At 46.7% G+C, this 14,156-nt stretch overlaps 1 protein-coding gene across 2 annotated transcripts in view; it reads right to left on the minus strand.

Annotated features, from left to right (window-relative positions):
• The window catches only part of TRADD (TNFRSF1A associated via death domain), a 29,253-nt gene that overhangs the window by 4,638 nt on the left and 10,459 nt on the right, over positions 1-14,156 (minus strand). For both annotated transcript variants that reach the window (XM_019535652.1, XM_019535651.1), the window contains exons 3-4: positions 3,208-3,485; positions 843-1,032 (exon numbers count right to left, since the gene is read on the minus strand). In XM_019535652.1, coding sequence (XP_019391197.1) covers positions 843-1,032; positions 3,208-3,485 — 468 coding nt within the window. The remainder of the gene's footprint in view (positions 1-842; positions 1,033-3,207; positions 3,486-14,156) is intronic.

Below are 14,156 nucleotides of genomic sequence, written 5' to 3' on the forward strand. Positions count from 1 at the left end.
TGGCATCTGGAAGCAGGATGGATGGGCAGGGAGTCAGGGGCTGGGGCCAGGATCACAAGGCAGTGACAGCATGGGGCTGGGGCAGGGATGCAGGGAGTGGATCGCAGCTTTGCCTTGGGCCCTGGCTCCATGCTGTCACTCCCCCACAATCTCGGCCCCAGCCCTGCTCACCTATCGTGTTCCTGGATGCTGTTCCCCGCCCAACCACAGCCCCATCCTATCTGCCCGACCAGATGGGAATGCAGCAGGCTAGATAGTATCCCATGGCAAGATTTTGCCCACCCCTGTGTTAGATCCACTGGTGTCCATAACATACCTAATTAGTAGAAATCCAATTCAGAGAGCCCCACTGCATTCCCAAAGACAAATGATGCTCCTGATTGACTTCAATCATGTGGCATGCAGAAACAACACTAACATTTAATTCACCCTTTTTCACTGCTGGCAAAAGTGAGGCAGAGTTACAGCAGTGAGGAGAACTCAAGAGAGTGGAAGGGTGGTAAACTCTGAAACATCCACTGCTGTCCATTGTCAGAGCCAGGAGATTGGACGAAGTACTGATCTGCACAGTCTGTCAGGACCTAGATTCATATCATAGTCCCTGCTACCTCGGACTCTGAGAAGTTCACGTTTTGCCTCATCCAGGAACACCTGGAACCAGTTTCATAGTAGGGGTCAGAAGGAACCTGAATAGATCATCTAGTCTAACCGCCCCGCCACTGGCTGAAGCACATGCTGAGATCACACGACATCACAGCATACAGTTACTAGATCCCTATGGTATTGGAGGAAAGGACAGGCAAGAACTTTAGGTTTCGGACAGTTTATGACTAAACACTCACCAAAGTGCTGTCCTTGAAAGATAAAAGTGGTTCCTTGGGGTAGAGAGCTTGCCACAGAAGGGTAAGGCAAAGATGAGGAGTTCAAAGAGTTGCTTTTCTTTGCAACAACCATGTTGTTCTCCTGTCGACAAGTCAGGCTCCTGAGAGATTTCTCCAGCTCTGCAATTTCCTCATCCCTCAGACGGTCAGGCTGTAAGGCAAATAGCAGCAGTCATTTGAGCCAAATTGTCCATCCCAATAAGCAGTCAAATCAAGCCTTGATGCCTTTCTGGAAAACATGCTTTAGTCAATTGTAAATCATTAGGTTCAACACAAGGACAACCAGATTAAATTCTATTGCTCTTAAGTGGATCAGACTAGATGGCCTAATAGCCCCCCTCTGTCCTTACAGTCTACGGATTTGCACTACTTTTCATTTTTTTAAACGTGGCTTTCCCTGAACTCCCTCCCCACCTCCCTGCCATTTTTGTTTTTTCACACAAGTTTAGTAACTACCCATAGAGTGAAGGGAATATACTACTAATTGCTACTTATAAACAGAGCCTAATTGGGTACATCTACACATGCCCCTTAATGCACAGTGGTGTATTCTACTGCGCATTAAAGTGGCATGTAAAAAACCTTACTAATATGTGAATGCACAGTAGAACATGCTGCTGCACCTTAAAGGTCACCTAAAAAGTATGTGCTTACCCTAGTGCACATTAGGGCAGCCAAACACACATTAATTTAGTACCTCATATTGGAGGGCATTTGAACCACTTTTAAAAGTGCCTGGCACTGCGGTGCATTCATTTGTATAAAGAGCAATATGCACGTCAGCACTGAGAAAATGGCAGCGGTGCACTTTTGAACCAAAACACATCAAAGGTGTGTTAGTTCAAAAGTGCACCACCACCGTTTTCTCAGTGCAGACGAAGATTTCACCATTTATACAAACGTATGTGGTGCAGCACAGGGTGCATCAGCTCACATGCCAGATCTCCAGCACGTGCATACCAGACAAATGTATGTGTATAAATGCCCAGAGGTACTAAATGTAATGTGCATTAGGAAAAGCACATTAATGCACATGTAAATGGGTCCACTGACATCAGCTCAACTACCCTTACTTAAACCAGCTAAGGATCAGGCCCAAAAAATAAGTGTCAAAGCAAGAAATAGAACCCATATGTTCCAATTCCCAGCACTATAAGCATTAGATTTTATGCAGAGATTATTAATTGCAAAAAACTGTCTTTTTTGCTAATGTTCCTTTGTTCCAGTCAGTACACAAAGGTAAAGATGAGACCATGTTCTGTTGCTGAGTCTGTCATAATATTACATCAAGGATGGGGATTTTGTGGCTCAAAGTTTGTCTAAGATGTCACAACTACACAGCTGGTCCAATAAAGGGTGCTGCCAAAAACACCCTGCTTCTTAGTTTGTCACTTTAACATTTGTTACACTAACAGGCATAAATTAGACTGAGTCCATTCTGGGGAGTAGAGAATGCACTCATCTTTTTTTTCTGGTTGGTCTGTTAAGTCCATAAAAGGGATGGAAAGAGACGAGCAGTCAAAACTGACAGAGCTTCTAGAACAGTCCATTGTTTGGGCCCAAAATGAAAGTTTTGCTCTTTGTTTCCTATATGCTTGCAAAAAAGCAGCTTGCTGTGAAACAGGTACCACTTACTCCTTTGGGATATTGCAGGTGGCTTTTATTCCCTGGGGTAGTCAAGAGACTTGGAAGCTACCATTTTTAGTTTTTCCTAATGGTTTAGATAGGGATGATCTTGCCTCAAGAAGGGGATTGAACTAGATCAGTAGTGCACAACCTCCACCCATGGGCCAAAACTAGCCATCCAGCCCACAGGGCTTCCTACAGGTCTAGAAATTCTTTGGCAAGGGAGCAGTGGCAGTATTAACTGCCAGTTGGTCTGAAGCCATACTTGGCTTATAAGTCTGAGCTGGTGCACAAGCTCTGTCCACAGCCAGATGTAACATGTGCAGTCTTTCCATGGCCAGATCTTGCACAAATAGCCTGTCTGTGCCTGGATCTGGCATGCAGGGTCTGTCTTTGGCCGTTTCCAGTGCACGGATAAAGACAGGATGCAGGCTCTGTGTGCCAGTCTAAAAGCCCAATCCACATGCTGAACCCATGCTGGATCCAGCTCCCAGACCAGCCTCCTGTTATTCATCTGGCTCTGTTTGAGCACTACAGAACTATATGACTTCCAGAGGTCTCTTCCAGTCCTATTTTTCTGGGTTTTTCCTGTATCTTTTTAAGATTTTTTTTTCCTTAATGAATTCCAAGTTGAAACCAACATCTCCTAAGTCCTCCACTTGTACCATCACCCCCAGACAATCCTTCCTCACCAATTCACCTTTTCTTTGTAGATACAGTCTAAGCAGTGCTCCACTTCATTCAGCATTCTGTCAAGATGCTCACTTCCAGTCTTCAGATCTGTTTCAACAGATATGGTGGGCATTGACAGGGTGAGTTGGAGGTGATTCTGGAGAGACTTCTGGAGCGCTCCCTCTCGGTAACTCTGAAGGAATTTACGGCAGTTCTCTTCGTTGCAAAATTTGAGCTGGACAATCAAGTGTGGGTCACTGCAGTGCACTTTGAGCACATCAACCCCATTCATGCTGCCTGTGGAATCTGTTAGGAAAATATCCAACTGTGAGACAGCCAGTGAAAGCCATGACCCAGTGTACATCTCAGTGTCAAGCTCAGTTAGATTCCTTTTTCTGTGGTCATTTCCCCTTCGTGCTATATCACAGTGTTTTTTCATGACTAAGAGTTTGTATTTGAAACTGGGAAGAAAGGGTTAATCTTTTATTGACTATGATATAATGAATTCATTTTATGTAGGCAACCTGATTAAACTTAGGTGCTGGTAATGAGGTGTTGGTGCTGAGAGTTAGTAATTAAACCAGAGGTGAATTAAAGGCTATTTAAACTACAGTGCACAAAGGGAGAGTCTTTGACTTCCTGCAATGGGGAGAGAATCTGAACATTTGTATATCTAATGTAAATTAAAATGTACCCTGCACACAAAACCCTTGTTTACACTTAACCTTCTACCAATAAATCTGATGACAGGTATCCTCACAGAAAATGGCTTTATGACTTGTTACTATTTACCTTCTATGTCTGCCAATCTTTCTGCACTCTACAGGTAATAAGTACCCTTTCCCTTTTGAATGCGCTAGCTCTTCCACACAATTATCTATTCTACTGCACTTCTCTTGTTTTGAAGTTATTCCCTTTGCTCCTATTTTACTGCCTTCCTCCATTCCTTTAAGTGACTGTTTTTTCACATACATACGCAGTCATGGAAGTCATTGTTCTGTTTTATTTAGGTCAAGCTGTTTCTGCTTTTTTCTCACACCTGAGGAAGGGCATTTTGTCCCAAAAGCTTGTCTAAAATCTCCCCCAACTATACAGTTAAAGGTATCACCAAAAAAAGCAGCACATGCCAGCTAAATCAGTGCTCTCCACTGCTCTAAAACCAACAGCCAGATAATCAAGCTTTGTATAAGGATGTTGTGAACAGGGATTAAACCTGGGAGCTAAACCATCCATATGAGCTACACCAACAAGTGACGCAGACCCACAGGGAGAAAATACCTATGTTAAACCAATGAGGTAAATTTAATTTTCAATCAGATTTTATTTCAAAGGAGATTAAACAGAAAGATTTCTTCTGCCAAGGAGCGTTCCTCTCTTTGTCCCCTATTGAGGTGAGAACTAAGACAAAGTTTTACTTGTCTGCCTTCTGTTCAGATTTGTGATCCCTCTACATAGTAGCCAAAGAGCTTTTTGTTGGTAGAGCTTATAGAGCAAGGTGAAATTTTGAAAAAAGTCTTCCTGGTTTAAATTAAAGAAAATACTAAAAAGTCTTACCAAATATGAAAATTAAAATGAAAGAAAAACAATTAGACTTGATCGAAACCATGTTGTTTCAAGCACATTGCATTGTTTTGCTTTTGAGATTTTTAATGTTTTTAAAAATAAAATTAGATTCAATTACGTTAAAAAGTAATTTCAGATTGAAACGTCAAAATGTCAGATGTCAAAATGTTTCATACAAAAATGTTGAAGGTGCGTGTTTTGGAATTGTTAATGTTTTTCCAAAATGAAAAATTCAGCAGAATGAACACCCCCTTGTGAAATGTTTCAGTGACACCATGCCTGAATTTTTCACTGAAAAGCATAATGAGAACTTTTTGTTTTAGCTTTAACAGCTTCTACTATTCTCCTGGATGGAATAAGCTATACCTACTAAATTATCTTATTATTAAGACTAGACCGGGGTGGGCAAAATACAGCCTGAGGGCCAGATCTGGCCCACCAACTGATTCTATCTGGCCTGCAGTAGGTCCCTCGAACCTGCCCAGCCGAAGGCGTGGGGGGCAGCCCAGATCATGGTGCATGCAGCTGGTCCCAAGATCCCTTGCTGCAGGGGTGCTGCTTGGCACAGAGTACAGCCTGCCTTAGCCCTGTGTGTGGCTGTCAGGCACACTGGGAGCTGTAGTTCACAGAGCCAGGGGGTGCACCAGTGGAGTAAGGGCATTGTGGTGGCTGGACTCAGCTTCCTGGCAGCCCCTGAAGCAGTAGCTCCTTCCTGCTGCCGCTGCTAGCATCTCCCCCAATGCCACTGGACCTGGCTCCACTGCCTGGGCACCCCAGCCCATTTGCCCCTCATCCACTGCTGGGGGCTCTGGATGGAGCAGACAGCCAGGATCTCCATGGAGACCGAGCCGGGACCCATCCCATCTCCCCAGCTGAGCACACCTTGCTGGCTGTAGTCCCGGGCCCCGCCTGCTCCGTCCAGTGCCCCCAGCAGTGGATACAGGCAGACAGGCCCAAAGCCAAATAAGATAGGATGAGTTTGGCATTTCCCTGGACCCCAGCCCGCAATTGGGTAGTGTAAGCAGTAGGGGTGTGCAAAGTGGGTTCTATTTGATGTGGATTTGGATTTGGCCCAAATCAGGGACAGTGATTTGATTAATTGACTCGGATCACTGTTCCTGATTCAATTTGGCTGAATCCAAATCTGAAGATTCGCTGCCGATTCGGAGAATCAGCGATTCAGACATATACACAGCTTTAAAAGTTTTTTCTACATACCTTGAGGTAGGAGGCGCAGCCTGTAATCGCTGTGATGCTGGGGTGCATGGAGTGTCCTACACGAGCATGGATGGGGGCCCTCCATGTGCTTGTTGGTGAACCCAGAAGTGGACCAGAAGTACTTCTGGGTCTGCCAGGGAGCGTGCTGGGGGGTCCTCTGCACCTCCCCAGCTCAGTGATTGGCCGCAGGGATCCTGGGTGTCCCCCCCCCAGACCCAGGAGGCACCAATCACTGAACCAGGGGGCACAGGGGACCCCCCAGCACACTTTTGGTCCACTTCCGGGTCTGCTGCTGAACATGCTGGGGAGCCCCCTGCACTTCTGTGGGGCACTCCATGCACCCCAGCATCACAGCATTCACAAACCCCTGCCACCTAGAGGTATGTAGAAAAAACATTTAAAGTTGTCTTTATGTCCGAATCTCCGAAGCTTTCCAAATCACTCCAAATCAATTCAGAGGGTTCTGATTCAATTCAGAGAGATTAAAGGGTCCTCTGATTTGATTCGAATTTGGAGATTTGACCACTGAATTGGGCCAAATCTCCACTGAATTGAATCAGGGACCGAAGCTTCACACAGCCCTAGTAAACAGCTGGGACTGGGTGGGGGAGCAAGGCCAGGTGAGCACCCCCATTCCCCCTGGCCCGCAACAGCTCACCAAAACTCCTTAAGTGGTTACCTTCAATCCAAAATATTGCCCACCCTTGGACTAGACCACACCTAGATTTCAGCCATACACATTCTTTAGAACTCACTCTTGATTCACGTATTTCCTCCCTTGTAATTTGGTCTTTCATGCAGTAGCTAACATTTGGGAACTAGGTGTTCAGATCCCTAAAGCAGCTTTGAAAGTCTAAGCTAGTGTAAGTAGTGCAAAAAGGTAGATGCCTCAATATAAAATCTGAGTGCAAACAACATGCAGATAGGTATCTTCCACTACCATGACAACTAGCTAAGGTCAGTTCATGCTGCTGTCCCCCACTAGGGTTGATCTGATTAACTACTGTAACAGGAAGCCAGAGGCTCCCATTACTTTAAGTGAGGCAAAGGCAGAGAGATCCCCAGTGCAGGTAAAAGCTGCCTATTAGGGTCTGGCCACAGAGGAATGGGCAACCAGGGAGCCATAAACTAAGAGTGCCTATTGCAGGGGTAGCAGCTTAGCAATAGGACAGTAGGTCAGAGCTCTGATAAGGTAGCAGGACTAGCAGTTGTAAGTTTCCCTGGTAGCTAGCCATCAAACGCTAATTGGAAACCCCTGCAGGTGGCTAGGGAGCCACCTGATCGGAAGGGGCAGGGCTTAGAAGTCATATAATCCCCAGGACCTGAGCCAGGGCAGGAAGTCTGGCCCTTCAGGCTGCTGAGAAAAGCTCTGCAACAAGATGGCTACAGGGGAGTGACTAACCAATACTTGAGCTGCCCTGGGGAACTACAAGTAAAGAATTTAAAGCTTGCAGGGAAGTAGAACCCAGTGTGGGTGTGTTTTAGTTATAGCCAGTGAGCTAGTTTATGTTCTAGTTCGGTGGTTTTCACCTGTGGTGCACAGACTCCTGGGGGTCTGCAGACTATATCTAGGGGATCTGTGAAAAATTATTATGATCATTCAAAAGTATGTGAATACCCACACTTACAATTCAATGAAAGGGGTCTGCATTTCCATCTGAAATTTCCAAAGGGGTCTGCAAATGAAAAAAGTTTGAAAACCACTGTTCTAGTTTATACCGGTGGACAAGGAGTGGCTGCAAAGGGGAAAAGAGGTGGCCACAGATGGGTGCCTGAGTGGTGCACCTAGACTTGAGCCCGAGTGGGGTGCCTAAGAGGAACACTGGGGTGTAAAGCTACAGGGTGCCTGAGGGGCAAGTAGGCCATTGAGTCCTGCCAGGGGGCCAGGCCTGGCTCAAGCATGGTCAACCAAGGGTTAAGACCTAGAGAGGGACTGAAGCCTAGCATGGGTGGAAGCCAGACAGGGCCAAGGGGCAACAACAGGGCCAGGGGCCCTAGAGGGGCGAGACAGGGACTGGAGCCCCAAAGCTGCAGTCTGGTGTGGTGGACCTAGGCTGAAAGGGCCCCAAGGGGAAAAGGGCCAAGTCTGGAAAGGCTGAAGCCCCAACAATGGTGTGGAAGTGCAAGGAGGCCTGAAGTAATAGCTGGTAACATCTGTGAGACATGGGTGTGGCTGTAAGGGCAGAAGGGGGCCATAAATAGGTCTTAAGGCAACAAGTGCCTTAGGGGCATGGATGGGCCAGAACAGCCCACTTGGTCTGAGAGGGCAGAACTGAGACCATCAGCATCCAGGAGGGACCTCCTGGTTACAAAGAGGATGAGGGCTCGATTTGGGACCTTAGGGTCTGAGGGATCATTGTAACTCAGAACCCTTCCTGAAAAGTGTATTGAGTTACAGCCTTCCTTTTGGTAATTTAATTATTCCATCCAAGGCATGGCAGTCAAGAGAGAAGGAAGAGTATTCAGTGAGCTGGATCAAAGCAGGAGTCGAGCAGCCCCCAGAAGACACCATGGCCCCCCTGGGGCCTGATCCTTCCTGCAGCTACACAGATGCCTTGTCTCCACTAGAACTTGACATCACAATGGCTAACTTGAGATAGCAACCTTGGTGTAACAACACTCCTTCTTTGCAGTCAAGACAACAGAAGTCTGAGAAGCTATTTAGGACACCAAACCACATCTATACTGGATCTGTTTGTTCTAAAGAGCAGAGCATTTTAAATCAGCTTCAGCATCTCTCAAGTCTCTTTGCACTAAGTATACAGTGAGTGTCTCCTGTGGTTTAATAGTGGACATCCTTTACGACTTTCCGGTCACAGCACAAAGTCTGTTTTAGAGCAGATACGTGACTGGGTCACCTGTGAAGGAACCTAGGGAACAGCATTTCAATTTACTGCTGACAAGCTAATGTTCCTTTCATTTTATGACTCCAATTTATTGGGAGTGAAAACAGGTTGATTAAACAAAGGTTTGCCTAAGAGTTTGATCTGTTCAAACTGGTATCATACAAACCCAGAAACCTTTATGTATTATACATGTTATCTTTGTAGGCTGCTTCAAAGAAGAGAACTTTGTTCTTAATTCTTCCAGAAACCTATTCCCTTTCTAGGTCTGAATGGACAGCGTGGTTCTTTTGGCTGGTTTCACCAGTACAATCTGGCTGTTTCACACCACCCTGGTGACGCAAAGCAGCCATAAATTTGGCTGGCAGGCAATGAACCTGTGTTATAAGCATCCAGAGTAGACTGGTGAATCAGGGGCAGTACTATTACATTGGTGAATCCCAAAAGAAAAGGCAGGAGGACTCTGTAAGCCCAATTAAAAAATTAAAAAAAGAGTTGGTTGCATGGTAAATAATGGACAATAGAATGATTATTATAAAGAAGAGAAAATAAGCAGGAAAGTTGGTTTTACTTAGTGTTACACAGGCAGTTAATGCAGTGAAAAAGATAATAGATGACATTTTTTGGCTCTCTGTAACTCAAATTCCCTCTTGATACAAATGGATTCTGTCCCACTGCGTCTAATGGGTGTCTAATGGAACTAGTTCTTTTTATAGCAGTAAAAAATTTCCCACAATGTGCTGACTAACATGAAACCAAATAGCAAAATATTGGCCCTTTTATTGTATGATTTTTATCCTGGTAATTTTTCAAAAACATCCCTGTAGCAGGGCACTAAGATGCCTGCTCCTCTTAGAGCAGAGATAAGAACCCAGGTACAGGTTGCCAGGACAATCGGTTAATGAGGGAATTGGCCGCACCTGCACCTGATCAGCTGGCGGGCCCTAGGCCCATATAAACCTCAGGGCTGGGACCAAGCAGTTAGTCCCTTACCAGCAGCCAAAGAGGAAGGAGACTCCAGGAGAAGGAAGGGCCCAGAGATGTGGTAGCCGGTAGATACGTTACCCTTAGAACAAAGGGGGCACCAGGAGCCCATAAGGTATCTTTGCCTACTAGGCACTGAGCCTCAGAGAGGGAGTTTTACTCTTTTAAAAGGGCAGAGCATGATGTGAGCTCTGCGTTGTTACAGCCCAGGGACTCATGGAGGTTGGTGGTTGAGTGTGTGCTGTCTGATAACAACCGATGGTTTGGTTGAGCCTATTAGGGGAAGGAGGATGCCTCATAGGGGCTCACGGCAGCGTGGGGACCCCAGCACCAGAGAGGACACCGCACTTGAGACAGGGCTGCGGAGAGCCCACCTCCAGAGAGGGTTCAGAGACAGGGCTGTGGAGAGCCCGATGAAGACAAGGACCCAAATTAATAAGAGCCCTAGGCAAGACAATGCCTGTATCATCTGCAAGGCTTGGGGCATGGTAAAGGAGTAGTTGGAGCCACGCATACGGCCCATAAAACTGAGAGACTCGGGAACCATCCACAGTGAAGCGGGATGTCAAAGGGGGTAGAAACAACAGGGTTAATAGGATCTAGCCTGACCGTGTCCAAAGCTAAAGCTCAAGGGTAGCATCCCTGTATTTATTATACCAACAAGACATGGCAGGACAGAATGAGGGTGCTTGTCAGGCGAAAAACTGGCATGGTTAAGGACCCGGGGGGGTAACATGTCCACCCCTAGGTAGCCTACCCTATTACAATCCCATACTTCACAAGTCTAATTGTCAAATCACTGAACTGCAGTAGTAAACCTAGGAGTAAGAAACAAGAGTCAGATGTTCCAATCCCCTGAGGGAGTTAGATTGGGCAGATTCCTCCCTCCTGAAACCCCTCTGATATTTGAGGAGGATAAAACTGTTGTCATTTGGTTTTACTGATTTATCTAAAATAAAAAAAACAAAAATCAGGATTTCAGGGCAAATTGCTGGCTTTGTGATCCAAAATATGAAATCACTTGGTGAGTTGTTGTGACCACTGTGGGGACCTTGCAGGGAATTCTGGTTGCATTTTAGAAATAATTGCTTTGCTGAATGTGTGGGTATATGTTGCTTCCTTCCTTGGGTATATGTGGCTTGCCAGGGCTGGGTTCACATCTGGCCAGATCAGAGACAATGGAGAGTTAACCAAAATGGTTCTTTCAGTTAGGAACATCTGGGAACACTGGTGTTGCTAGAGAATTAAAGGACTAGCAGCAGGGAGAAGGATTGTAGCAGTGAAATTTCTCCAGAAGGAAATGGGAGAAACCAATTATTAGTGCTAGAATTTAGAAACATGGGGTACATGTACATGCCACGAAATCTGCCCTTTCAGGCACTGCAAATGTGTGTGTGCTCCTTATAAATCTCTTAAGTGCAATAAAACTGCATGTTCCCCTGCATAGGCAACTAGCAGGGGGTACACGTGCCCCCCTGATGGGGCCAGTGTCCCCCTGACAGCCAACACATGCTGTCGGAAGGGCTGGCCCTCTCCTTGACAGGGCCTCCACCGCCAGTGGTTTCTGTGGGTGCCCCCCCAGAGTCAGTCTGTAATGCTCTGTGGTATGGTATTAGTTCACTGTAAGACCAATGTGATTTTCATCTTCCTAAGGGGAGCGGTGGGGGGGGAGGGGTGGAGAAAAAAAAGATGATGAGCTCAGTTGGTCCAATTGGCCTGATATTTTTTTCAAGTCCCTGCAGTGCACCTACCTTGGAAATTAAGAAGATGAAAATGTGGTACTATTTCAAGGTAGCATTGCGCCTAGTTAGGAGAACTGTAATCGGTGCCAGATTACGACATGCTGGGGCCCTAAACTGTTTCCAGCTTAAGAGGCCCCATACGATAAAAACAATACTTTATTATTATCAGAGAGAGGACACTGGAAATATAAATGCTTTATATTTGCACATATAATTACAAATATATAACTACAGAGTCATATATATCTATATTTCTGTCATATTAGAATGAAAATGTCCATATGTAGAGAGTCATTTCCCCATATCTCTTTTATTTACCAACTAATTATTATAAAACTTGATATTGAGTCAGGGTTTTTTTTATTTAGAGGCCCTTTATATGGTGATGCCCTAAGCTGTAGCTTAAGTAGTTTAAGCCTAAATTCAGCACTGATTGTATGGTACTAGTTATAACATGACAGGAGAGAGGTTGGTTCAGACAAGCAAAAGTTTGGATGGTCAAGAAACACAGGATGGAAATCTCCTGGGAACAAGTTTCTCCTGAAAGTTCTTGTGCTATTCATATACATTCTTGCTCTTACTCCTATCTGTCAAGCTAGAAATGTTATTAAGAAGAGTATTTCTTTGGTATGTCTACAATTAAACTTCTGACGGTAGACAGTTGGATTTTATTAAGCAGAACTACATTTTAAATGAAATTTTCATCTCTTGAAAATATGCTGTGACCTTTCTCCACTCTGTCTTCTCAAGGGCGAGGGTCCGAACTGATCCAACATGGGCATTTCCGGACTCCTAAGGTAACCACCCCCCCAATTTAGTTTTTACTTTTCTACAGACACAATTCAGAGCAAGTCAACCACTCCTGATTCCTTTTCACTCACTTCTGTGGCCATAGAGCAGAGAGCAGTGAAAAAGCTAAGAAAAGCAGGGAGGGCACCCCCTGGCCCATGGGGCGAGAGCAGAGGCAGCAGGCAGGCAACAGAGACCAACCCTCCCTCCTCCCCAATTCCATGTAATGTGCCGCTGTGCTGCTGCCAGTCATGATTGCCAGTCTCCAGTCATAGTCAGACCTAAATCCTTACCACTGCTCCCACCTGCCCCACTGTTCTCTGGCCAGGGTGAAAACAGCACCTTCTCCCTCTACTCTTCCCTTCCTCCTGACTAAATGCAGCACCTAGCCATGGGTTTTTCCATTTTATGGAAATTTTTTACATTTCAAAGAGGGTAATTAGCACCTTCTCAAGCCAAGGCCTGTCTGTGTTCTCCTGGGAGCAAGAAAAGCTGAAGGGTTTTCTTCCCCTCCCGCCCCATCCCACCCAGAGGCAGGCATTTTTCCTCCTTCCCAACAAAGGGGACAGACAGACAGACAGTGGAACATGCAGTTTTATTGCACCTGAGAGATTTGTAAGGAGCACACACACCAGTATTAAGAAAGTCTCCTTTGTTTGTCTTGAAGGAGAAAGGACACTATGCACCCAGAGTCCCCAAGACAAGACAGTGATCTGTGGGTCTGTCAGGGGTCCCCATGGAAACTGTACCAAGCCTGGGCAGCTGGGGGATGCTCGGAACTGTAGTCCTGTCAAGCAGGGAGAGGGTGATGGTGGGGGGGGCGGGCAGTGACATGCTGGTGCCCTGCTTTGCCCATTCTGTTGCCCCCAGTGTCAAACCACAGCTCCATGCCAGCCCTGCTGCTGCCCCTCACTCCTGATCCACTCACTCCAGCCCTGCCAGTGCCCCTCACACCCAGACAGCAGTGCCCTGTCCCCCCTAGGCCATGCTGGTGCCCCTCACTTCTGACCTGTAACACCCTGGTGCTGCCAGTACCCTGCACTCCCAACCCACAGCCCCTCCACCCTTCCCTCTGGTGCCCCTCACTCCTGATCTGCAGCCCCTGCCCCCTCAGCCCTTTCTGTGCCCCTCACTCACGACCTGCAGCCTCCTGTGCCCCCATCCCTGCCGGTGCCCTTCCCTCCCAACCTGTAGCCCCCTGCCCCCTCCCCGGCCTTCCCAAAGGGATCCTGAATGTTCCTTCCTGACTGGGCTGGAGCGTGGTGGCTCCATTTCATGCAGGCGGCGGCAAAGTGTATCTGGCCCAGTGCAGGCTGCGGGGAAAAGGGGAGGCTTGTGGCACCCCCCACCCTGGGATGGGGCTGCTGCATTGTGCCAGGCAGTCCGACTCCTTCCCCGTCCTTCCCCGGGCGCAGCGTCTCGTAAGTATTCAGCACCTGCAAGCACAGGCACCAGCCCCTGTGTTACCCAGCAGGCCACGATGTTCCCTCAGAGGCAACACCCAACCCCCTTACCTGTTGCAGCCCCTGCCCTGTTGCAGCCCTAGCCTCCGCCCCTGCTCCAGCCGCCCTAACCAAATGTCAGGGATTTCGCTTCACTTGCCTGGTGGGAGTAGAGGGAGGGCAATCTGAGCCAGACTGGTATTTGGTTCTCCATGCTGGAATTTAAGGGGAATTGCACACGGGACTTAATTTGTTCGCAACCCTGTTGTGTGCAAATACAAACATGATGCAACAAAATAAACAAGTTTAAATTTTTTAATGCTCGTTAAGTTAATGAGGATTATATGTGCCCATGGATGCAGAGGAGTTTCAGGACTCACAGAGAGAGCACAGGGA

The sequence above is a fragment of the Crocodylus porosus genome, unplaced genomic scaffold (genome assembly GCF_001723895.1).
Source record: "Crocodylus porosus isolate Cpor-Errol unplaced genomic scaffold, CroPor_comp1, whole genome shotgun sequence".
Taxonomy (NCBI): domain Eukaryota; kingdom Metazoa; phylum Chordata; order Crocodylia; family Crocodylidae; genus Crocodylus; species Crocodylus porosus.